At 42.0% G+C, this 25,181-nt stretch overlaps 1 protein-coding gene and 1 long non-coding RNA gene across 4 annotated transcripts; one reads left to right on the top strand and one right to left on the bottom strand.

The window, feature by feature from the left end:
- Window positions 1–1,294: 1,294 nt before the first annotated feature.
- BBS12 (Bardet-Biedl syndrome 12) lies at window positions 1,295–16,502 on the bottom strand. Of its 2 annotated transcripts, XM_003950401.6 has the most exons (3): window positions 16,101–16,502; window positions 15,322–15,395; window positions 1,295–4,353 (listed from the first exon to the last, which is right to left on the bottom strand). In XM_003950401.6, exon 3 carries the CDS (start codon window positions 4,341–4,343, stop codon window positions 2,211–2,213), a length of 2,133 nt encoding a protein of 710 aa, XP_003950450.4. In that variant the 5' UTR covers window positions 4,344–4,353; window positions 15,322–15,395; window positions 16,101–16,502; the 3' UTR covers window positions 1,295–2,210. The 2 variants fall into 2 exon arrangements, with proteins under 2 accessions (XP_003950450.4, XP_526678.5); XM_526678.7 differs by lacking the exon at window positions 15,322–15,395 and having other exon boundaries at window positions 16,101–16,328.
- LOC100608395 (uncharacterized) lies at window positions 16,346–24,977 on the top strand. 2 transcript variants are annotated; one of them, XR_679793.5, is made up of 5 exons: window positions 16,466–16,698; window positions 16,797–16,938; window positions 17,727–17,887; window positions 18,354–19,975; window positions 24,572–24,977. It is a non-coding gene; the product is annotated as an uncharacterized LOC100608395 (long non-coding RNA). The 2 variants fall into 2 exon arrangements; XR_001717117.4 differs by lacking the exon at window positions 24,572–24,977 and having other exon boundaries at window positions 16,346–16,566; window positions 18,354–18,875.
- The last annotated feature ends 204 nt before the right edge of the window (window positions 24,978–25,181 follow it).

Genomic DNA, 25,181 nt, shown 5'->3' with positions numbered 1-25,181 from the left:
ACATTAATTTTTTTCTGCTTCTGCCATGCCTGAGACAGCACGACCAGCCCCTCTTCCTTCTCTTCAGCCTATTCAATATGAAGATGGTGAGGATGATGACCTTTATGATGATCTACTTCCATTTAATGAATAGTAAGTGTATTTTCTCTTCCTTGTGATTTTGATAACATTTTCTTTTTTTCTAGCTTACTTTATTGTAAGAATACAGTATGTAATACATGCACAAAATATGTGTTATTGATAAGGCTTATGGTCAACAGTTAAGCTATTAGTAAAGTTTTGGGGGAGTCAAAAGTTATATGCAGGCTGGGCATGGTGGCACACGCCTGTAATCCCAGCACTTTGGGAGGCCAAGGCAGGCGGATTGCCTGAGCTCAGTTTGAGACTACCCTGGGCAACATGGTGAAACCCTGTCTCTACTAAAATACAAAAAATTAGTCAGGTGTGGCAGCAGGTGCCTGTAGTCCCAGCTACTTGGGAGGCTGAGGCAGGAGAATTGCTTGAACCCAGAAGGTGAGGTTGCAGTAAGCCAAGATCACGCCACTGCCCTCCAGCCTGGGCAACAGAGGGAGAGTCTGTCTCCAAAAAAACCAAACATGTTATATGCAGATTTTTGATTGTGCAGGGGGTTGTCATCCCTGTCCACTGTTGTTCAAAGGTCAACTGTAGATGATGTTCCAGTGCTTGAAATCAGAAGCCACTTCCAACAGCTTTGACTGTGGTGTTTTCATATCTCTACCAGTAGGAATGGCTGGTAAACCCAGACAAAATGTAGGGCCCTGTTTGACCAGTCGTTTTTTGAGACTGGAGAGATTTACAGCACTCAATTCCTTTGGCAATGAAACAAATAAATGCTGTCTCTTTGGCCTCACCAGCAAAAAGGAGGCTCAACACCTTACTAAGACTCTACCAGTATAGGAGGCAGTACATGATGCCATCATGGGTGGCTCCCAGATGTGAACATGTAGAAACACAGGGACCAGCACAACCTTGTTTCATTCTGACTGAACTTATGCTTCTCTAAATTTGTCAGAGTGGCCTTGGATTATACCATGTATAGCAACTGAGGCTGCAACTACTCAGTGACACTACTTATGTGACTGAAATCCATATATGATGATTTAAATCAGATTTGACAATACTTCTGAACTAGAGTAACCGGGACCCTTTGGGCTTATGTACTTGTATGTGGGGAAAATAAGCCATAGAAGGGCTCTCCATAGGGAACAGGGTTTGTTTTTTGGCCCAGCTATTGCACCCATAATTATTGATAATAACACCACATATCAGCATGTCAGTCAAAGCTCCCTTTATTGGGTCATAAAGTATAATAAATTGTCCTTCACTACATTCTGGCTGCCTAATAAAAAGACCTATTTGTCCTCCCTTGGAACTTACAGTTGATTGAGTCAAGACCTTGGGGGACAGGCCTGAGGTTAATACTGCAGGTTGGCTTCATCCTGCTGCTGTGTCTGATAATAGCCTTCATTAATTGCTATATGAGACCAAATGAACAAATTTGGTACTGACTAAACAACCCGACTGTCAGGTTAATCAGAGTAGCTGATGGAGTGGCATACTCATGTGAAAATTCAAGTTTGTCCAAGAACATCTCAGGCTGAGGAGCAGACTGTTGGAAGAGACTATCCACTATGGCCTCTGAGTGTCCCTGCATACTTACTGGGTATGTCAAGAATGCAAGGACTTTGTCTTTACCTAGTCCATGTCCTAGGCTTGTGTTTACACTAAGCTATCTTCAAGTATGGGGTAATAACTCCCTTTGGACAAAGACCAGGATTTTTTTGCTTACTATAAAAGCAGTTAATAACCCAAGCTTACAACATAACCCACTGTTTGCAGGCTTTCATCATGGGCCCTTTGTGTTCCTCCTGTGGGAACTAGAAAAATGAGGAACTGAATAAAACCAACATGAAGCTCTGGCTACAGCTTTTGCTGTGAGTGATAAAAGTCCTTTGTTTCTGACCCAGGTGTCTTATGCATTCTGTAGCATCCCACGCAACAGTAACAGGCTAACTTGTTAGCTTATAAGTAGGGTAAAATCTCAGACCATGCACAGTTATTGACAGACATCAACTATTTTCTTCTTGGCAATAGCTGGCATTTTAGGCACCATGACTTGGCTATCAATACATTTATTATTAGCATGACATATTATGAAAAATTATTTTCCAAAGACTTAGCCAGTAACACTACAAAAATAGAAAGTCCGTTAATTCCTGTGAATTTATCTGTGTGTGTCCATGTCCAGCAATTATTTCACTGTCTGTCTGAAGTACTAACAGTACTAAATCCAATGCTCGGCGCCACGCCTCAATCTTTGGTGTAACAACGTCATAAACTCTTGGAATCTGCTCCAGTTTATTTGAAATGTCTGAATTAAAAATTCTACTATTTAGTTTACTATATTCATTCAAGATGTAAGATGAAGGAAAGCCAGAGTCTGTGGCATTTTGCAGATGATGTTGAATGTATGTGCTGGCTTCAAATTCTGATGAGTAATTGGCAGTGTTATATAGGAGAGTTGAAAGGTATTTCTGCCATCCATTTGCCAGGAATTTAAGCACAGTTGGTCTGTATATTGCCAGAGATGAAGCCAGCCAAGAGGAAGTATTATGCAGCCACCCTGAGCAGGCATGGTTTTCTTTTTTCAGAGATTGCTCTGCAAGAATTTGAAGACAGCTAAGACACAAAAATTCAACTGCACCACCTCCAAGGAAGACCTTTTCCTCTTTTAGAGCATAATACAAACGATAGGCACATGTCCAGAACCTATCTTCTTTGGTTTGCATCTGTGCAGTAACCGGGTTAGTGAGCACGGCTGTAACCAAATTAATTCCTTCTGTTTTTAATAAGATTGCGATTCTGTTGTTCCTATCTACAACATCCAAAGGGCTGCTTCTCCAGAAGGTCACACAGACCCCGTTGCCCACACAATCTTCATTCACTTGTGTAATGTACGCCACCTGTACTGCTCCTGCAGCCTCTGCAAAAGCCTGCATCACACTGCCATTCACTGAGCCGATTACCAACCGCTTACTGTTTATACATTTTTCAATTAAGCGTTCAGACACATTTCCTTGTACCAGGACAAGGTTCACCTTGAACTGGATTAATACCTGTAATACGTGATTTGCCCACAGTTCTTCTGAGCTGTCTTCTTGAAGCTGCATGCTATCTAATACTGTTTTAATATTTGCAGACTTATTAAATCCCAGGTGGCGGTAATTCTCTGTGAGGTCACCCTCAATGAGAACTATTCGGACAGGCTGATTCTGCAATTCCTTGATCACAGGATTATTAGATACTGACACAACAGTGATATATCCTGGACAAACACAAGAAGAAGTTTCAGGTAAGCCTGGTAGACAGCAAGTGAAAATTCTTGAAATGTCAAACATAAATGGTTTTGTACAGTTGCCTTGTTGCACACAAGCATTCTGATATTGCAGCTGTACTGCTTCTTCTACTAACTTCATGCTGCTATGATCTCCATGACTCAAGCCTACTGCCAACTCTACCAAATCATTACATCTGTAAGTTTTGTGAGTAGCTGTAACATGTTCTTGAAATCCATCTGGTTTGCTTACCTCTTCAGTATTATCTGTCCTATTAAAATGCCTACTGTGGATTAGTATTGACTGTCTGCAGCAGGTATCTGCAAGCAGGCTGTTTTTCAGAGTTCGTGATGTGTTCTTATCTGCTTCAACCTTTGTCTGAGGTTTAAATAATTCAGATGATTTAAGAGGTCTCCCAGAAAGGTTGGAAATGGTCAGTGTTTGAGAGGCAACATCTTTGAGAGCATGCTCTTCCTCTATCAAATCAGTATCTGAAGGGACCTGTAGAAAAGGACACAAACTTACACTAAATGTTTCAAGTTGAGAAAATGTTTTTGTGCTGTCCATACAGTCAAATATATTGTGAACAGGTACATGAAGAGAAACTACCTCTTCACTACAAAAGTTTAAGCCTTCTGACATTACTGACACTATTATGGAAATGGGGACACCAAGATGAAGACATTCTTCAACTGCACTGCTCCAAGCACCAACAAGAAACAAAAGAGTACTGATTCCAGTTCTATATGTGTTATTTTGTGCTTGAACTGCTTCATTGAGAAGTTGTCCCACTGCACTGGTTAAATCCAAACTTTCAAGAAGCCTTACTGTTGAACTGATTAATACACTTTCATGACATTCTTCATCTATAATAAATTTGGATGATTTTAGTGGGCCTAGGAAAGTTCTTCCTGTTTCCGCGAATGATGAAAGTTGTTGAAGTCCCATGTGTCTTCTTTTGTTTACGACTCTGCAAGCCATCACCATGTATCATGATCTGCAAACAAAATAAAAACTTGTAACTTTATTCAGTATAATTCATAGTTATAAATGCTATATAGAAATAAAAACAAGATATGCTCCCTGCTTTTGAGGTACATATAATTTCCATGAAGTGGTCAGTGCAATGATACAGTATTATTATTCTATTAATGATAAAGGTATGGGGGAATGGAAGAGAAACACTCCACCCAACAGACGAAATGAAGCATGAGGGCTGTAGGCAACGTTTCCAGAAGAAAGCAATTCTTGGAATGAGTCTTGAAAAATAACTGGAAAGAGTTACAAGTTGAAGGAGGTAGTAGTAAATGTACATATATGTGAAAAAAACATAGTGTATTCAGGGAAATAGAAGTAGCCTGGTTTTATGAGAATATAAAAAATGTAGTGGAGTGGCTGGGCGCAGTGGCTCATGCCTATAATCCCAGCACTTTGGGAGGCCGAGGCGGGCGGATCACGAGGTCAGGGGTTCGAGACCAGCCTGGCCAATATGGCGAAACCTCGTCTCTACTAAAAATACAAAAATTGGCCGGGTGTGGTGGCACGCACCTGTAGTCCCAGCTACTTTGGGGGCTGAGGCAGAAGAATCGCTTGAACCCAGGAGGCGGAGGTTGCAGTGAGCCAAGATGGCGCCACTGCACTCCAGCCTGGGCAACAGAGCGAGACTCAGTCTCAGAAAAAACAACAACAACAACAAAAACCATGTAGTGGAGAACAGTAGCAGATGAAGCTCTAGAAGAGGAAATGAGCTGGTTTACGAAGGGCATTATGTGCCATAGCAAGTAACTTAAACTTGATCCTGTAATGGGAACCATTAAAATGTTTTTAATAAAAAAGATCAAGAAACAACTTGATGTAGTGTTTGAAAACATGTACTCTAAACCTAGAAGTCTGGGTGTGAACTTAATCCTACCGCTTTACTAGCTATATAGCCCTCAGCAAGTTATGTACTTTATCCCTTAATTTCCACATCTAAAAAACAGGGATAATAATAGAAGCTATTTCATAGTCATTATAAGGAGTGAATATAGTACTTAGAACAATGTCTGGCACCATGTTTTATGAATTCTTGTTTTAATAACAATAATAATTGTAATGTTTTGGATATATTACCACTCTGATAACACTGTAGAGGACTGACTAGACAAGTACCAGACTGGAGTATATCCCATTATATATTATAGCACTACAAACATTCCTAGTCATTGCTTCGTTTCATTCATTCATTCATTCATTCATGCATTCAGTGAGTATTTCTTAAGCACCTACAATGTACCAGGAGGCACTGTGTTAATTGCCGGGATTACAAAGACAAAGATTATACATACTCTGCCCTCAAGGAACTCCCAATCTAATTGTGCAGAGAGATATGAAAATGAAGCATAAAAATCCATCGTGAGCAGTGCTCAGAACAAAAGTCTGTTCAAAGCAAGACATAACCATGGATTTATTCCACCACAGGTTCAATGGGAAAGGTATGTGGCATTTCTCCTCCTCTTCAGAATAATGAATGCTTGACATAGCTTTCGTCACTGTCTTTCAGTTCCAGTGTTACAAGGGAGATCCCCAGTATTACAAGTCACAGCGAACTCAGAAATGATTAGCATTCTTTTTATTTTTATTTTTTAGACAGGGTCTCGCTCTGTCACCTAGACTGGAGTGCAGTGGCATGGCTCACTGCAGCCTCGACCTCCTGGGCTTAGGTGATTCTCCCACCTCAGCCTCCCAAGTAACTGGGACTACAAGTGCATGCCACCATACCCGGCTAATTTTTCTATTTTTTTTGTAGAGATGGGATTTCGCCATGCTGCCCAGTCTGGTCTTGAAGTACCAGGCTCAAGCGATCCTCCTGCCTAGGCCTCCCAAAGTGCTGGGATTACAGGCATGAGCCACCACACCCAGCCAGCATTCTTAATGTTTGCTTACAAAGATATTTCTCTGTCAAAGTCTTCATTCACTTAAAGAAAACCATTTATGATGCATCTTAAAGAAAGCATGCTCACATTTGCCTTTTATTGCCAGATTTCTCTACTTGGCCTTAAAGGGAGCGGGGGCATGGGACGTGTTCTAATAATATATGCTAAACATGTAGGGGAGAGACAGCTTGTCATTGCAGAGGTGGCTGACTGCCACTGAGCTTCGCCCTTATACTCACCCAACAAATAGTTAATGAGGAGCTACCCCTAACTCCCCACATCCCCATACCCTCCGAAGCTGTCTACATGGGCTGCTCTGTCCTTGGCATGTGCCCTTGAGGGCTGATCCCACTTGGCCACACAAAGGTTTGTGCTCTAGGGTCTTTGAAAGAGAGAATTCCTGCTCTTCAACTTTCAAGCCCAAGCCTTAACATTTCAAGAGCTGCTTCTTCCTCTGAAATAAGTTGCTTTTCACTGGTCATTCATGATTTGGGTGAAAAGGTGGAGTCTGTAGTTCTTGGTTGCTTAATGCAAAAGGCCTGACTCACATTTCCTACAGTGCTGTGGGACATCCAGCCACAGGCATGAAAAGGAGGAGCAAATATCTTTAACTTTTGAATGAACTGTCTGTTTTCCATAACAGCTGAACATTCCCACCAACAATGTATGAGGGTTTTGATTTCTCCACATCCTCACTGCATCAGCTTCCTAGGGCTGCCATACCAAATTACCACAAACAACTGGGTAGCTTAAAACAATACTTATTTATTCTTTCACAGTTCTGGAGTCTAGAAGCCCAAAATCAAAATGCTGGCAGGGCCATGCTCCTTCTGAAGGATCAAGGGAAGAATCCTTCCTTGCTTCCTCCAGCTTCTAGTTGCTCCTAGTGGTCCTTGGCTTCTGACTGCATAACTCTAACCTCTGCCTCTGTTTCAAACAGCCTTCTTATAACCCAGTGATACCAGTCATTGGATTTAGGGCCCACCTTAATCCAGTATGACCTCATTTTAGCTAATTACATCTACAAAGAAACTATTTTCAAATAAGATCACATTTTGAGATGCTAGAAGGACATGAACTGGGGGGAAATATTCAGTCCAGTATACTGAACACTTTCCATTTTTGCTTTTATAATATTTTGTAATATTATAGATATCCTAGTGAATGTGAAGTGGTATTTCATTGTGTTTTTGACTTGCATTTTCCTCATATTGAGCATCTTTTCATGTGCATTGGCCATTTGTGTATCTTTTTTGGAGAAATGTCTATTCAAGTCTTTTGACCATTTAAAAATAGAGCAGTTAGTCTTTTTTTGGTAAGTTGTAAGAGTTCCTTATACATTCTGGACACTAGATCCTTATCAAACTATGATTTGCAAACATTTTCTCTCATTCTGTAAGTCAGTTTCCACTTTTTGGATTATGCATTTTGATGACCAAATGTTTTTAGTTAGAAATTAGAAATTTAGGCCAGGCACAGTGGCTCACGCCTGTAATCCCAGCACTTTGGGAGGCCAAGGTGGGCAGATCATGAGGTCAGGAGATCGAGACCATTCCTGGCTAACACAGTGAAACCCGTCTCTGTTAAAATACAAAAAAATTAGCCGGGCATGGTGACAGGCACCTGTAGTCCCAGCCACTCAGGAGGCTGAGGCAAGAGAACAGCGTGAACCCGGGAGGTGGAGCCTGCAGTGAGCCGAGATTGCACACTCCAACCTGGGCAACAGAGCGAGCCTCTGTCTCAAAAAAAAGAAAAAGAAATTAGAAATCTAATTTACCTATTTTTTTGTTGTTGTTTGATGAAATCTAATTTACCTATTTTTTTGTTTGCTCATATTATTTGTGCCATATCTAAAAATCCATTGCCAAATCCAAGGTTATGAAGATTTAGCCCAATGTTTTATTCAAAGAGTTTTATAGTTTCATCTCTTATATTTAGTTTGTTGACCCATTTGGAGTTAATTTACATATAAAGTGTAAGGTAGGAGTCCAACTTTATTCTTTTGCATGTGGATATCCAATTGTCCCAGTACCATTTGCTGAAGAGACAATTCTTTTCCCCATGGAGTGGCCTTAGCATCTTTGTCAAAAATCAATTAGCCATAGATGTCTATGGATTTCTGGACTCTCAATTCAATTCCACTGATCTATACATTCATCCTTATGCCAGTACCACAGGTTTTAAGTACTATAGCTTTGTAGTAAGTTTGGAAATCAGGAAGTATGAGATGCCAAATTTGTTCTTCCGTTTGTTTTAGCTTTTATATTTATGTTCATAAGTCATCTTAAATTAACTTTTGTAAATGGTGTGAGGTAGGGGTTCCTCTTTCCTCATGGATATCCAGTTGCTCCAGAATAATTTGTTGAAAGGACAAGCTTGAAAAGATTGACTTTTGGGTTTTGTTTTTCATTTCGAACATGTTATGAAAGCTTACTAAGTATGAGGCATTTTACAAGTATTATGTAATGTAGTATTCATTCACAACAACATGAGGGAGGTACTATAATCTATTTTAGTGATGTGGAAAATGAAGCAGAATAGTTACATAACATATACAAAATTTCACAGCTAATTTGTAAAAGGCTATGGACTAAAATCCAGGTTTGTCTAATGTTAAAGCCTATGCTATTAACTACTATATAATTCTGCCTTTTAGGTGCCCCTTGCCCAGTATGATAGTAATTCACCCTCTCTTCTTTAGAATCTTTTACTGTGTTTCCCTTTTCCAAACCTTTCTGCCTTCTTCCAAACCTTATTCATACTCTTAACTTGTACATGTATCAGGGTCTCTGCTTATGATCTCCTTTCTATACTATGCTTAAATCACAAGATATTACTACGAGTAGAAAAGTCAGAGAGAACTTAGAGCGAATGGAAACAGTCATGGGCTATTTCAAATTTAATCTGTATTTAATTTATGTGAAAAAGTTTCCTAGATACAAAAGGCATGAAATTATTTAAACAAAACTAATGTATAAGCAAAAAGTCACATAAAACTGATATCAAAATCAATATTCAAGACAAATCTGCTTTGTTTGGCATTTGAAAAAGCTATTCCAAGTTTTAGTAATTTTTAAAAATTCTCAGCATTCCCAACTCTAGAAGAGCTCCTAAATTATTATTTTGAACAGGTTACAGTCGGCTATAATTAACATAAAATAAAAACTCAAAACAAAAATGCCCCATCCTCTAAGAGATTGGGTATAAAAAGGCAAAAACAGCAAAGGGGATAACAAAGTGGATAATTTCAAAGATGATAAGTACTTCTGGCAACTCTTCTTGGCATTACACAGACACAATCTGATTCTTGTCCTGCTATGCATGTCCTGTTATGCACCAATGTTTTCCACAAACAGTTCTCTGTTTTCAGTACTTGCCAGCTTAATGTTTCTTTGAGTTTCTAAGTGTGTAATGGAAGAGCAGAGTCAGACAACTTAACTGGAATTTTGACATCAGAATAAGTTTTTTTTTCCCAAAGATTATGTCCAGTTTTGTCTAAGGTACTCAGTTTAGAGTAATAAGACATGCAATGCTTTCAGGAGCTGCATTTTGAAAAATTATAATATTTTCTTGATGGGCATGATTAGCCTTTCATTATCTAAATCAACTGTTTGCTCATCTCCAGTCTATTCCCAATACAGAAGTCTAATCATGTCACTCTACTGTTTAAAAACCTCTAACTCAGAAAATAAAGCTTTACGCTTTTGACACAGGAGTCCCTTTTAAAAATGAACTCATATCCTTTCACTCCTAGGCTCAAAATCTTGCAAGGCCTACCCATTTCACTTGGAGTCGAAGTCAAAGTCCTTACAATGCCCTAACTATCTGCAGTCCTTTCTTTACCCTTCTGACTTTATCACTTACTATTTTATCCCTTGGCCACTTTGTTCTGGCCTCTTTTTGTAATGCTTTGCATGTTCCCTATCTTAATGTTTCTGTTCTAGTTGTTCCCTCTTTCTGGAATGCTCTTCCCTAAGAAATCTATTGCTGCATCACCTTCAAATATTTTCTCAAATTTTCTGCTTTTCAATGAGGCCTACCCTGAGCACTCTACAGAATACCACAAATCCTCTTTTCCCTCTGTACTCTGGATTTCTTCCATCTGTTATACTTTCTTTTTCCCATAACACTTATTCCCTTATAAAATAGGATATAGTTTACTTATTTATTTTTTATAGACTACATCTCTGTCTTAGAATGTAATTTCCAGGAAGGCAATTTTAGTCAATGATGTATATCCCGAGTAACTACAATATTGCCTGACACACAGCAAGTACTCTATAAATATTTGGTAAGTGAATGAATTTTTTTCACCATATTTGTTCCCCCAAATTTAAGTACAAAACTGAAGCAAGAGAAAACAGATGGTACTTTTAGTATTTCTCCAACATGAATATAAGTTTTAACCATCCTTGGAGTTGACTTGATTCCTATTTGGCACCGCCTTAGTTGAGGCCCTTTAATTGCTTCTAATGAGAGTTCTTCCTTCATATGGTGGTCAGAATTAGCACTGAAAAAGCACAAACCTAAACAGATTACTCCACTGCCAAAAAACATCTATTTATCTTAAAAAAGAAAGTCTTTACTCCTTGGCTTGATATATGTGCCTTATAATCTAACCTCAACCTAATTTATGACTCCTCTCCCACCTTTCCTTATAAACCTCATGATCTTGTCACGCTAGAACATATTTATTTTCACTAAGCTATACTGATTTGAATAGTCTACATTTTCTTCATCTCCATAGATGCTATAGATCTTTCATGACCCAACGCAAATGCCTCATTTCCTATCAGGACTTCTCTAATGCCCTGGGGTAGAGCTGTCCCTCCTTTCTGTGCTCCCAAGGCACTTTCTATACCCATCTACCAAAGCAGATTAAAAATACACTGTATTAAAAACATTGTATTATGTTTGTGTCTAGCTCCCCCACTAATCTGTAGATTCCTTAGTTATTCATCTTTTATATTCTACTTTTATTTCTTTCGAACTCACCCAGTAGCTGGCATAGTGCATGACATATAGAAAACATTAAATACATTTGGGAGATTTAAGAGTGCCTATGTGTTTAATGTTTTCCTGGATAATGATGATGATTAATGTTTTAAAGTGCAGTTAGATTCGTTAATAGCTAGTTTTCAAAACTAATTACATCCTATTCAAGATCTGGGAGTTGGAATCTGAGCCTACAATTAAAAAAAACATTTTAACTAGCAGTAAATATTCCAAATATAAAAGCCTAAATCATAGTGATATAAAAATAGGTTAATATACTACTCAGCCATTTAATTGTCATTAGATCAAACATGATCCAAGAGATCCTCGAAATTAGGATTGGGTTGAGTATATACTTGGTCACTATTCACTTCTGGGTCTAAGAAATCCTTTTAATATTAGTATTAAAAATGAAGTATATGGCCGGGCGCAGTGGCTCACGCCTGTAATCCCAGCACTTTGAGAGGCCGAGGCGAGCGGATCATGAGGTCAGGAGATGGAGACCATCCTGGCTAATACGGTGAAACTCCGTCTCTACTAAAAATACAAAAAAATAAGCCGGGCGCGGTGGCGGGCGCCTGTACTCCTAGCTATTCGGGAGGCTGAGGCAGAAGAACGGCGAGAACACGGGAGGTGGAGCTTGCAGTGAGCCGGGATTGAGCCACTGCACTCCAGCCTGGGCGACAGAGCAGGACTCGGTCTCAAAAAAAAAAAGTATATGACCTTGAAACTGATCAAGAGCAACTTTCCAAGTGAGATAAATGACGTGAAAAATCATATATTAAAGTGACCACATTTTACTTAACTCAAAAATTATCTTGAATTTGTGCCATTTTAATTTTCACTGGGTAACTTTATATGGAAAAATCACCTGCAATATGAGGATAAACTTACCTATTTTCCAGAAGCCTAATGAGATTTTTATCAATGATTACAATACTTGCGTGTCTGTCTGGGATATAGTATGAACAAGACAGGCTGATGGCTTTGGAAAATGTGCCATGTTTCTACTCAATGAAGCATGAAAAGTGATTTGACAGAGTGCTTCAAGAATGCACTTTGCAGACTGTGTGGTAGATAGAGCTCCCTCTCCCCTCTCCCCTCTCCCCTCCCCCCTCTCCCCCTCCCCTCTCCCCTCTCCCCTCTTTCCACGGTCTCCCTCTGATGCCGAGCCGAAGCTGGACGGTACTGCTGCCATCTCAGCTCACTGCAACCTCCCTGCCCGATTCTCCTGCCTCAGCCTGCCGAGTGCCTGCGATTGCAGGCGCGCGCCGCCACGCCTGACTGGTTTTAGTATTTTTTTGGTGGAGACGGGGTTTCGATGTGTCGGCTGGGCTGGTCTCCAGCTCCTAACCGCGAGTGATCCGCCAGCCTTGGCCTCCCGAGGTGCCAGGATTGCAGACGGAGTCTCGTTAACTCAGTGCTCAATGGTGCCCAGGCTGGAGTGCAGTGGCGTGATCTCGGCTCGCTACAACCACCTCCCAGCCGCCTGCCTTGGCCTCCCTAAGTGCCGAGATTGCAGCCTCTGCCTGGCAGCCACCCCGTCTGGGAAGTGAGGAGCGTCTCCGCCTGACCGCCCATCGTCTGGGATGTGAGGAGCCCCTCTGCCTGGCTGCCCAGTCTGGAAAGTGAGGAGCGTCTCTGCCTGGCCGCCATCCCATCTAGGAAGTGAGGAGCGCCTCTTCCCGGCCGCCATCACATCTGGGAAGTGAGGAGCGTCTCTGCCCGGCCGCCCATCGTCTGAGATGTGGGGAGCACCTCTGCCCTGCCGCCCCGTCCGGGATGTGAGGAGCGTCTCTGCCCGGCCGCCCTGTCTGAGAAGTGAGGAGACCCTCTGCCTGGCAACCGCCCCGTCTGAGAAGTGAGGAGCCCCTCCGCCCGGCAGCCACCCCGTCTGAGAAGTGAGGAGCGTCCTCCCTCCTCGTCCGGGAGGGAGGTGGGGGGGTCAGCCCCCCGCCCGGCCAGCCGCCCCGTCCGGGAGGTGAGGGGCGCCTCTGCCCGGCCGCCCCTACCGGGAAGTGAGGAGCCCCTCTGCCCGGCCAGCCGCCTCGTCTGGGAGGGAGGTGGGGGGGTCAGCCCCCCGCCTGGCCAGCCGCCCCGTCCGGGAGGCGAGGGGTGCCTCTGCCCGGCCGCCCCTACTGGGAAGTGAGGAGCCCCTCTGCCCGGCCAGCCGCCCCGTCCGGGAGGGAGGTGGGGGGGTCAGCCCCCCGCCCGGCCAGCCGCCCTGTCCGGGAGGGAGGTGGGGGGATCAGCCCCCCGCCTGGCCAGCCGCCCCGTCCGGGAGGGAGGTGGGGGGATCAGCCCCCCGCCCGGCCAGCCGCCCTGTCCAGGAGGTGGGGGGGCGCCTCTGCCCGGCCGCCCCTACTGGGAAGTGAGGAGCCCCTCTGCCCGGCCAGCCGCTCTGTCTGGGAGGGAGGTGGGGGGGTCAGCCCCCCGCCCGGCCAGCCGCCCCGTCCGGGAGGGAGGTGGGGGGGTTAGCCCCCTGCCTGGCCAGCCGCCCCGTCCGGGAGGTGAGGGGCGCCTCTGCCCGGCCGCCCCTACTGGGAAGTGAGGAGCCCCTCTGCCTGGCCAGCCGCTCTGTCTTGGAGGGAGGTGGGGGGGTCAGCCCCCCGCCCGGCCAGCCGCCCCGTCCGGGAGGGAGGTGGGGGGGTCAGCCCCCCACCCGGCCAGCCGCCCCGTCCGGGAGGGAGGTGTGGGGGTCAGCCCCCCGCCCGGCCAGCTGCCCCGTCCGGGAGGGAGGTGGGGGGGTCAGCCCCCCGCCCGGCCAGCCGCCCCGTCCGGGAGGGAGGTGGGGGGATCAGCCCCCCGCCCGGCCAGCCGCCCTGTCCGGGAGGTGAGGGGCGCCTCTGCCCGGCCGCCCCTACCGGGAAGTGAGGAGCCCCTCTGCCCGGCCAGCCACCCCGTCCGGGAGGGAGGTGGGGGGGGTCAGCCCCCCGCCGGGCCAGCCGCCCCGTCGGGGAAGTGAGGGGCGCCTCTGCCTGGCCGCCCCTACTGGGAAGTGAGGAGCCCCTCTGCCCGGCCAGCCGCCCTGTCCGGGAGGGAGGTGGGGGGGTCAGCCCCCCGCCCGGCCAGCCGCCCCGTCCGGGAGGTGAGGGGCGCTTCTGCCCGGCCGTCCCTACTGGGAAGTGAGGAGCTCCTCTGCCCGGCCACCACCCCATCTGGGAGGTGTACTCAACAGCTCATTGAGAACGGGCCATGAAGACAATGGCGGTTTTGTGGAATAGAAAGGGGGGAAAGGTGGGGAAAAGATTGAGAAATCGGATGGTTGCCGTGTCTGTGTAGAAAGAGGTAGACATGGGAGACTTTTCATTTTGTTCTGTACTAAGAAAAATTCTTCTGCCTTGGGATCCTGTTGATCTGTGACCTTACCCCCAACCCTGTGCTCTCTGAAACATCTGCTGTATCCACTCAGGGTTGAATGGATTAAGGGCGGTGCAAGATGTGCTTTGTTAAACAGATGCTTGAAGGCAGCATGTTCGTTAAGAGTCATCACCACTCCCTAATCTCAAGTACCCAGGGACACAAACACTGCGGAAGGCCGCAGGGTCCTCTGCCTAGGAAAACCAGAGAACTTTGTTCACTTGTTTATCTGCTGACCTTCCCTCCACTATTGTCCTGTGACCCTGCCAAATCCCCCTCTGCGAGAAACACCCAAGAATGATCAATAAAAAAGAAAAAAAAAAAGAAATCAATTACAACTAGATATTTAATTGTATTATTATTTAGTACTTGAAAACTAGTATTTTTCTGTATAAAAATATAGATTGGATAGTCAAAAAAAAAAAAAAAAAAGAATGCACTTTGCACTTGTTTTCCTCTCCTGCCTTCAGGAAGATAAGTGAGACAAAAAAAAAAAAAAAAAAAAAAGACTAAAGTTAGTATTCTTCCTGAATCCATTTTTGAAGAATCCAGTATAATTTTTAGAAAATATTTCCTCTAGAGAAGACATTGTAGGAGGCATAAAAAGGGTCCGCATGTGTGAGCAATTAAAGGTTGGAAGTTTTAAGATTCTCTCATTCCTTCATTCCCACCAAGAAGTCAGTGGTCCATCCTACCTCAGTCTTTCTCCCCTGTCCTTTAAGCTGATTCCTGGCCAAATTCAGAACGGGCAGAAGCAGTAAATCCGGCCCTGTGGACAAGAGATTGAGTTGGTTTACAAAAGTTTCACAAGTATCTAAATCTAGGCCGTTACTGAATCAACTGGATAATCAGACTACCTGTGTCTGACTCTGAAGTGCAGATCAAGTTGATATCGTTGACAACTGGCCAAATCTTAGGACTGGGCCAGGGAAATGGCTGGGTGTGTGTGTGTGTGTGTGTGTGTGTGTGTGTGTGTGTGTGTTGGGGTTGGGGGGCGGGGTCCGATAGTAATTATGGGTGGGGCCAAAGTCCTACCTCGTAAACAAATGCTACACGAAACATGTAAAAACGTTTATCTATGTATGTAGTGAAGCTTTAAATACATCCCAAGACCCATGCTTATCCCCATACCCACGTCCCTCCAACGACACTGTTACCCCATGCCACTGCTATACAGAATTCTGGTGTCTACCATGCCAGAATCCCTGCCCAAAACAGGGAGGAGGTAAATGGCAGAAGGCCCAGCTCCAGGCACTGTAGAAAATGAGGAAAGTCTAGCGGCAAAAAGAAAGGGCAGTCCCCTCTTCCTCTAGTACTCCTAGCCACATGCTGGACCAATTCACCCCAGGCCCTCCAGGCCCTAGATTCTCATTCTTCCCCTGGCCCGAAGAGGACAGAAAAATCAAACACACGGGCTCCCACGTCTTCAGGAAAGACTTAGCTTAGCAGTCAGCGGAAGCACCTCACTACTAACCTCGCTCCTTTCTCCTCTCCTACAGGGGGCTGGAGTTCCCGGCTTCCCACCGGCCAGACGCGATACTGGCTGGGACAGCAACACCAAAAACGCCAGGGCTAGGGCGCCCAATTCCCCGTCCGCAGTTTGCGCATGTGCGAAGAGGGGCTTCTGGAGGAGCCGGGGGCTTAGTTGCTAAGAGACACAGCTGGAGAGAGAAGTTCCGCTTAACGCCGGGCTGCGAAAGGCGGGGACGTCACGCTATTGGTAGGGAGTAGAGAGAAAGGGCTGGTTTAAAGGCCTTTTTTTCTGTCCATTGGATGAACTGGATGTCAATAACTCAGGCTGGGTGGGCGGGGCTGAGAGAGGTCGGTGAGAGCGGCCTTAGCAACCGCCAGTGAGCTGTGAAGACTTGGGTTGGGCGGGGCTGCGGGAGGTGACGCCGGGAGGTCCCGGCTGAGAGCGCCGGCTGCCGGCTGGGGACATGGTGAGTGTGAAGCTGTAACCTTCTGCTGGGGCCGGGGCCGAAGTTTTTCCGCCAGAGCAAGGAAGGCTGCCCCTGGCAGCAACTGCACCCCTTCCTTACTCCTGTTGAGGTTCATTTTATAGTAGGAAATAGGTACTTTAAACTATATTAGTTTATCATCAATTATTCTGGTTCTGCTAACTATTCCAGTTATATAATTTATCTTTCACCCATATGTGTGTGTATTACAGGCATCTAACTACCATACAAGTTCAGACCAATGGAAGAAAAGAGCAGCAAAAATTGAACTGAATGAATCCCAAAAGCAAGAAATTAAAGACGCCTTTAATTTATTTGATATTGATGGGTCTGGAACCATCGATATAAAAGAAGGTTCTGAAATTATTTCTAATTCTAAATCATTTTAAAAACCATATTATTTGTGGCAATCTTTAAGGCTTTCTTTAAAAGTAGTCTTCTGAAAGCTTAATATAAAGTCTCTTCAGTGCATATGCCTGCCCTGCATTAGCAAAACGATATCTTGTTAAGCATTTTAATTGTGTTTTATAAATGAGTAGGCAAAAGCCCAGGCTGTAACAGTGATGTACATGATGGCACAGTAGGACTAAAACACAGGCCTGCTGACCTAATTTTCTGTTTATGCTCAGTCCATAATAGAAAAGAGAGAAGCTCTTAATAGGAAGTTAAAAAGCTTAGAAAGAAATCATGGCATATTATAATTCCTTTTCTTCCTATTTCAGATTGCAGTGTGGGCCTTAGGATTTGAACCAAAGAAAGAAGAAATTTAAAAAATGGTAGCTGAAGTTGATAAAGAAGGAATTGGCACCATTAGTTTTGAAGATTTTTTTTTGCCATTATGAGTATAAAAATGATATAGTTATGATTTTATTTTTCAAAGAAATACTAGCAATAACCTGCTACATTTTAGGGCTGGAGCAATCAGAAGTTTTATAGAGAAGCAATTAGAACTAGGTTTTTAAGGATGGGAGATAGGAAGAGCAAGATTAAATATGTTTTCAGGGTAGTAATGAGAAGACTATGATGTGGAGAAGAGGTTTTTGTCAGGAAATAATGAGGCTATATTGCAGGATAGAGAGAATGGGGCCAGAATTTGGAAGCCTTTAATTCAGCAACATATATTGAATGCCTATTTTTGCCAGGCACTATTCTAAGGAGCATTGAAAGATACAACCTTCCGTTTTGAAGCTTACGTTTTTGGTAACGGATCTGAATTATGAGGTTTAATAAGAGATGCATTCTGGACCACCCTGTGCCTTCTCCACCTTAGCAAGCTCTACCTTTAAGCACCTTGAGGGCAGATGTGAGTACATAATTGTTAAAAGACCAATAAATAAAATCAGAACACAGCTACTTGGCACATTGCTGCTTTAGACCCCAAAGATCTAATAAGTCCAGCTTGATAAAATAAATAAATGAAAGACTAGATAGTTGCTTCTTTTTTAAAAGAGTAAAAAAGATGAAAAAGAAGAAATATTGAAGGCTTTCAAATTATTTGATGATGATGATACTGGAAGTATAATACTAACCAGTATCAAGAGGTTTGCTGAGAAACCAGGGGAAAATTTAACATGATGAACTTCAGGTAGATTTTGCTTATTTTTATAATTATAATTTATATGTAATTATAACTTATGTGATAATTTAGGATTATAATTCTAACTTTAGTTGTACTTATGCATTTAAAATAAAATTTGGTTTTGAATATGTGTTTGACTTCATTTATGTCATTTTAAATGTATTTCATATATTTACATTTTGTTTTACAGGAAATGCTTGATGAAGCTGATCGTGATGGAGATGGAGAAATAAACGAGGAAGATTTTTTGAGAGTGATGAAAAAGACTACTCGTTATTAATAGCGTTGTTTTAGTCCTTGTGGAAAATTAACAAATTTGTATTTGTTATGCAGTTTTATAATTTAATATCTGAATGTATTCATTTTCAGTTTTTAGTTTATATGTACACATTGGCTTCTTGATGTCTAATCCATGTAAGAAGTTACACATCTCTACCAATATGATGTTAAATCTACAGCATCAAGAAACAAAACATAATGACTTCTTTGAGCCATTAATCCAAGAACAGTATTGATTCTAGCTGCTCTTTTGAGAACCTTAGGTCACAAAGACTTAGAATTTTAAAGTTTGATGAAGTTGGCTTCACATCCAAATGAATTTGGCAAACAAAACTTATATTTTCCTTTCGTGCAACCCAAAAAAACCTGATAAACATTTGCTTTTTAGTCAGTTACTCAAATACATAAAGTATTAAATAGAACTGTCTGGAAACATTATTTGCTAATTTTCTTCTTTTAGTTATAAAGAAAATTCAAAATAGCACTTACATCACCCATATTTCCCTGTAAGTTTGACCCTATAGTGAGCACTTAATACCTCTGTGCTAGGACAGGTGGTGTAGAGTTTTATTTTTAAAAAAATTTATTTATATATTTTTTGAGACAAAATCTCCCTCTGTCACCCAGGCTGGAGTGCAGTGGTGCTATCTCGGCTCAATGCAACTTCTGCCTCCTGGGCTCAAGAGATTCTCCTGCCTCAGCCTCCCGAGTAGCTGGGACTACAGGTACCTGCCACCATGCCTAGCTAATTTTTTGCATTTTTAGTAGAGACGGAGTTTCACTGTGTTAGCCATGATGGTCTCGATCTCCTGACCTCGTGATCTGCCTACCTCAGCCTCCCAAACTGCTGGGATTACAGGGGTGAGCCACCATGCCTGGCCGAGATTTTATGTGTTAACTTCAGTAAACATATTACAAGTTGGAAGCTGATTGTATTAGCTCCATTTTACATACAAGAAAACTAAAGTTCAGAGAAGTTTTAAAAATTCCCCAGTTGCCCATTGATAATAAATAAAACATGGATTCCAAATCTTAAGTTCTTATTCTTCATTATGCTGCTTCCCTATGGATAAAACTTTGAAGATAACTGTGTATTTTCTAACTCATTTTCAATTCTGTGACTCTTGTGATTTCTTCCTTGTGAAAGAGCCAAACTGTTGGGAAACGGAATCTCATACATACAGTCTTTTAACTCCTACTCAGTTGTTTGAGAGTGGGCCTTGGGCCTGGAACACTTCTTTTGAAGAGACTAGGAGTCCACAGAGCCTGTGCTGAACTTACCACCCCGTATAGTAATATCTTCCTCTGTTTCAGAGCCAATGTGTAGTCCTTTGCCCTGCTTAAGTGTGTGCATCATATGGCATCTGACCAACCCCACTGCTCTGTCTCCTGTGGGGGAGGAGATGGGGGTCCTTCAGCACAAGAGGAGTGTTTGCAGGCCACCTGCCCTGTGTCAGCTGCCAAGAGGGACCCTCTGGTCATGGGAGACTGAAGTCCACTAGGGAAGCTGATCTTGCTCTGTCTCTTCTGTATGTGAGTAATGTGTGTTCCACCCAGTGTTTCACTGCATTGTTTTCCTTGGCGACTTTGAAACAAGATGCAGTGGACAGAAGTGCTCAGACTTCTGCTCCTGACAAATAGGCAACAGATGCCACTTGCTCCACACAAACACTTTCTGATAACCAAGTTGTCTTTGGAGCAAGAAAGACTCATAGAAAATGTAACTATAGTGACACTACCTGGTTCATTTTTAGGACAACTGAAATGAAAACTGAAGGTTTTAATTTTGTCTTGTCAACACAAGAGGTTTTATTTGATTGAAACTAGAATTGTATGTGCTCATGAGCATTCTCAAGTGTTTTCACAGTGTCTTTGATTTCTAATTATGTAACATTTCTTCTAGACCAGGGAAAAACTTGCCTATTAAATGTGCTTCATATGTGAAAATGTTAGCCTTCAAATGGTTAAAAGTATACATGAACAAGTTCCAAAAGTTCTGAATAAAAGTCTCCTTCCTATCCAAGCCCCAGTTCTTCCTAAAGACAAAGATTTTTGCCACTTTTTAATGAATCATTACAGAGAATGCATATTCATATGCATATGTATACAGAATAGTTTTTTCACAAATGATAGCATATTATACACATTGTGTATATATTTGAGAAATAGTTACATAACTTGAGAAATAGTTGCATAACAATACAAATAAAATATCTGTATAATATTCCATTCTAATGGAATGGAATGGCCATATAATTCATTATATCAATTATTATATTTGACAGTCTTCTAATGGTAGACATTTTAGTTTCCAATGTTTTGCTTAAATTAATATCCTTATACATATGTTTAATTTGGGAATACCTGTAGAATTAATTGTCACAAATGAAGTGATTGGGTTAAAATCAATATGCATTTTAATTTAAATGTTTTTATTTTTGATAGATCTTGCCTTCTAAAAAGATTTTTGCCAAATTACATTTCCAAAAATACTATATGAAAATGCCCAAAGTATTATCAAACTTTTTTGATTTCTGTCAGTCTGGCAAGTTGCAAATCATACATTTTTCATGCTCATTTCTCTTATGAGAGGCATTGAGTGTTTTTTCACATGTTTAGACTCTATTTGTCTATTCCTTTTTGTGTATTGTCTAACAAAGTCCTTTGCCTATTTTTCCATTGGATTTTAAAATTTATTGGTTTGTGGCTGGGCACAGTGGCTAACACCTGTAATCGCAGCACTTTGGGAGGCCGAGGGAGGCAGATCAGAGTTCAAGACCAGCCTGGCCAACACGGTGAAACCCCATCTCTACTAAAAATACAAAGAAATAGCTGGATGTGGTGGCAGGCGCCTGTAATCCCAGCTACTCGGGAGGCTGAAGCAGGAGAATCTTTGAACCCCGGAGGCGGAGGTGGCAGTGAGCAGAGATCGCATCATTGCACTCCAGCCTGGGCAACAGAGCGAGACTCCATCTCAAAAAAAAAAAAAAAATTGGCCAGGGGCGGTGGCTCACACCTGTAATCTCAGCACTTTGGGAGCTGAGGCAGGTGCATTACGAGGTCAGGAGATCAAGACCATCCTGGCTAACACGGTGAAACCCTGTCTCTACTAAAAATAAAAAAAATTTGCCGGACATGGTGGCGGGCACTTGTAGTCCCAGCTACTCAGGAGGCTGAGGCAGGAGAATGGTGTGAACCTGGGAGGCGGAGCTGGCAGGGAGCCGAGATCACACCACTGCACTCCAGCCTGGGTGACAGAGCGAGAATCCGTCTCCAAAAAATAATAAATAAAAAAAAATTACTGGTTTGTGAGAGCATTTTATATACAAAAGAAATTAATCTTTGTCATATATGTTGCATGCATTGTACCATTTGTTATTTGCCTTTTGATTTGCACTGTGTTTCAGCCTTTATATTTTTTTCTTTAAAAAAAAAGTTTTTATTTCCATAGGTTTTGGGGGAACAGGTGGTATTTGGTTATATGAGTAAGTTCTTTAGTGAGATTTTGGTGCACCCATCACCTGAGCAGTATCACTGAACCCAATTTGTAGTTTTTTGTTTCTCACCCCCTCCCACACTTTTCCCTGAGTCCCCAAAGTCCATTGTATCATTCTTATTCCTTTGCATCCTCATAGCTTAGCTCCCACTTATGAGTGAGAACATATGATGTTTGGTTTTCTATTCCTGAGTTACTTCACTTAGAATAATAGTCTCCAGTTCCATCCAGGTTGCTGCAAATGCCATAAACTCATTTCTTTTTATGGCTAAGTAGTATTCCATATTATATATATATGACAATTTCCTTATCTACTTGTTGATTGATGGGCATTTGGGCTGGTTCCATGTTTTTGCAATGGCGAATTGTGCTGCTATAAACATGGATGTGAAAGTATCTGTTGCTATAAACATGGATATGCAAGTATCTTTTTTGTATGATGACTTCTTTTCCTCTGGGAAAAGTAGTGGGATTGCTGGATCAAATGGTATTTCTACTTTTAGTTCTTTGAGGAATCTCCACAGTTTTTTCCATAGTGGCTGTATTAGTTTACCTTCCCACCAGCAGTGTAGAAGTGGTCCCTCTTCACCGCATCCACACCAACATCTATTATTTTTTGATTTTTTGATTATGGTCATTGTTGCAGGAGTAAAGTGGTATCGCATTGTGGTTTTTTATTTGCATTTCCCTGATCATTAGTGATGTTGAGCATTTTTTCATGTTTATTGGCCATTTGTATATCTTCTTTTGAGAATTGTCTATTCATGTCCTTAGCCCACTTTTTGATGGCATCTTTTTTTTCTTGCTAATTTGTTTGAATTCCTTGTAGGTTCTGGATATTGGTCCTTTGTTGGATGCATAGATTGTGAAGATTTTCTCCCACTCTGTCGGTTGTCTGTGTACTCTGCTGACTGTTCCTTTTGCTGTGCAGAAGCTCTTTAGTTTAATTAAGTCCCACCTATTTACCTTTTGTTTTTGTTGCATTTGCTTTTGGGTTCTTGGTCATGAAGTCTTTGCCTAAGCCATTGTCTAGAAGGGTATTTCCGACGTCGTCTTTTAGAATTTTTATAGTTGCAGGTTTTAGATTTGTGTCCTTGATCCATCTTGATTTTTTTTTTTTTGAGACAGAGTCTTGCTCTGTCACCCAGGCTGGAGTGCAGTGACATGATCCCGGCTCACTGCAACCTCTGCCTCCTGGGTTTAAGCAATTCTCCTGCCTCAGCCTCCTGAGGAGCTGGGACTACAGGCTCATGCCACCACACCTAGCTAATTTTTTGTATTTTTAGTAGAGACAGGGTTTCACCATGTTGGCCAGGATTGTCTCAATCTCTTGACCTCATGATCCTCCCACCTCAGCCTCCCAAAGTGCTGGGATTACAGGCGTGAGCCACTGCACATGGCCTTGAGTTGATTTTTATATAAGGTGAGAGATGAGGATCTAGTTTCATTCTCTTACATGTGGCTTGCCAATTATCCCAGCACCATTTGTTGATTAGGGTGTCCTTTCCCCACTTTATGTTTTTGTTTGCTTTGTCGAAGATCAGTTGGTGTAAGTATTTGGGTTTATTTCTGGGTTCTCTATTATGTTCCATTGGTCTATGTGCCTATTTTTATACCAGTACCATGCTGTTGTGGTGACTATGGGCTTATAGTATAGTTTGAAATCCAGTAATGTGATGCCTCCAGATTTGTTCTTTTTGCTTAGTCTTTCTTTGGCTATGCGGGCTCTTTTTTGGTTCCATATGAATCTTAGGATTGTTTTTTCTAGTTGTGTGAAGAATGATGGTGGTATTTTGATGGCAATTACATTGAATATGTAGATTGCTTTTGGCAGTATGATCATTTTCACAATATTGATTCTACCCAAGCCTCTACATTTTAAGTTTACTTCATGAGATGATTTCTACAGATATTTGTGCTATGTAACAGTAAAATGGCAATGCTTTGTCTTTTAATAGTATTTAGTCTCATAATGGCCATATGACTCTTACCAGACTGTAGCCTAATTCTAAGAGTAAAAAAAGAAAGGATATTTAAAAAAAAAATCATGACATTGAATTTTCCATTTGAAACATAATCATCTTCACTTTTTAGTTGAGATGATCTGGATTTAAGCCCATACTGGAGTAAGGGAAAGTTTTGTAAGTTTTGGATCTATTTATTTAAATCTATCCCTCTGTGTTTTAGGGATAACTTCTTGTATACCCAATTAAAATGCCTCAAATCCTAAGAATGGCCTTGGGAATATTACTAGAACACGAAAATCAAAGACCAGGACAGAACTCTTGAGCTATTCTGGAACATATTCAGGACTTTGTGATTGCCTTGTAGAAACTGACCCTTTTATGGTAGATAAGTTGAAATTTGATAGAGTGCTTACATCTCAAAATGCTTCCCTACTCAAAATACTGTTGAAATTTATAAATTTTATTATTTAAAAAAGGGAAAATTATAACTATTTTATGGTTTCACAGTCAGGTAAAGGCAGATAAGGTAACAGTCTGAGACTGTATCTTATATGTCAGATAGGAAGGGTTGGAGAATTTTAGCCAAAGATCACAGAATTTACTTGCTTTAATTCCGAAACAAATTCAAGCATATCTAGTTCTCTATGTTTCTCCTCCTCTTTTCAGAGCAAGATCAAATTCATCAATATATGGACAATTTAAGAGGCTTTTACTCCAACCATTCCTGAGGAACCAAATTCTGCCAACAACCATGTGAACGAGCTTTGAAACTGATCTTTTTCCAGTTGACCTTTGAGATAGTACAACTCTAGTTGACACTTTGATTACAACAAGTGAGAGACCCTGAAGCAGAGGAACAAGTGAAGCCACCCCTGGATTTCTGATTTATAGAAACTGTGCAATAACAATTATTTTAAGCTACTGAGTTATGGGACAGTTATGCAGCAATAGATTACTGCTATAGTCCTCCATCTTGAGACTTGTGTTAACTTCTCCCCTATTGAATGGCTAGATACACAAGGAACCAACTAAGAGTTCTATCAAATATTAAATAAAGATGAGATTAAATAGACTTATTACATGATGGCATATTTAAAATAGCAATATCATTTATTAGGGTGATGCTCTTTTATAACTATTTGCTTGTCACACACGCATCTGAAACTCAGTGAGTTTGCTGCCTCTTTCTGTAGCTTAGATATCATGGGGACTTTAGTTCACCAATGAGAGGACTATTAAGAACTTTTTTAAACATCCCATTTTGCAGTTCCTGCCA

This window comes from Pan troglodytes, chromosome 3 (genome assembly GCF_028858775.2).
Source record: "Pan troglodytes isolate AG18354 chromosome 3, NHGRI_mPanTro3-v2.0_pri, whole genome shotgun sequence".
NCBI classification, from domain to species: Eukaryota; Metazoa; Chordata; class Mammalia; order Primates; family Hominidae; genus Pan; species Pan troglodytes.
Note: the sequence above shows the minus strand (reverse complement) of the source record. Positions and strands in the feature narration are given on the sequence as shown.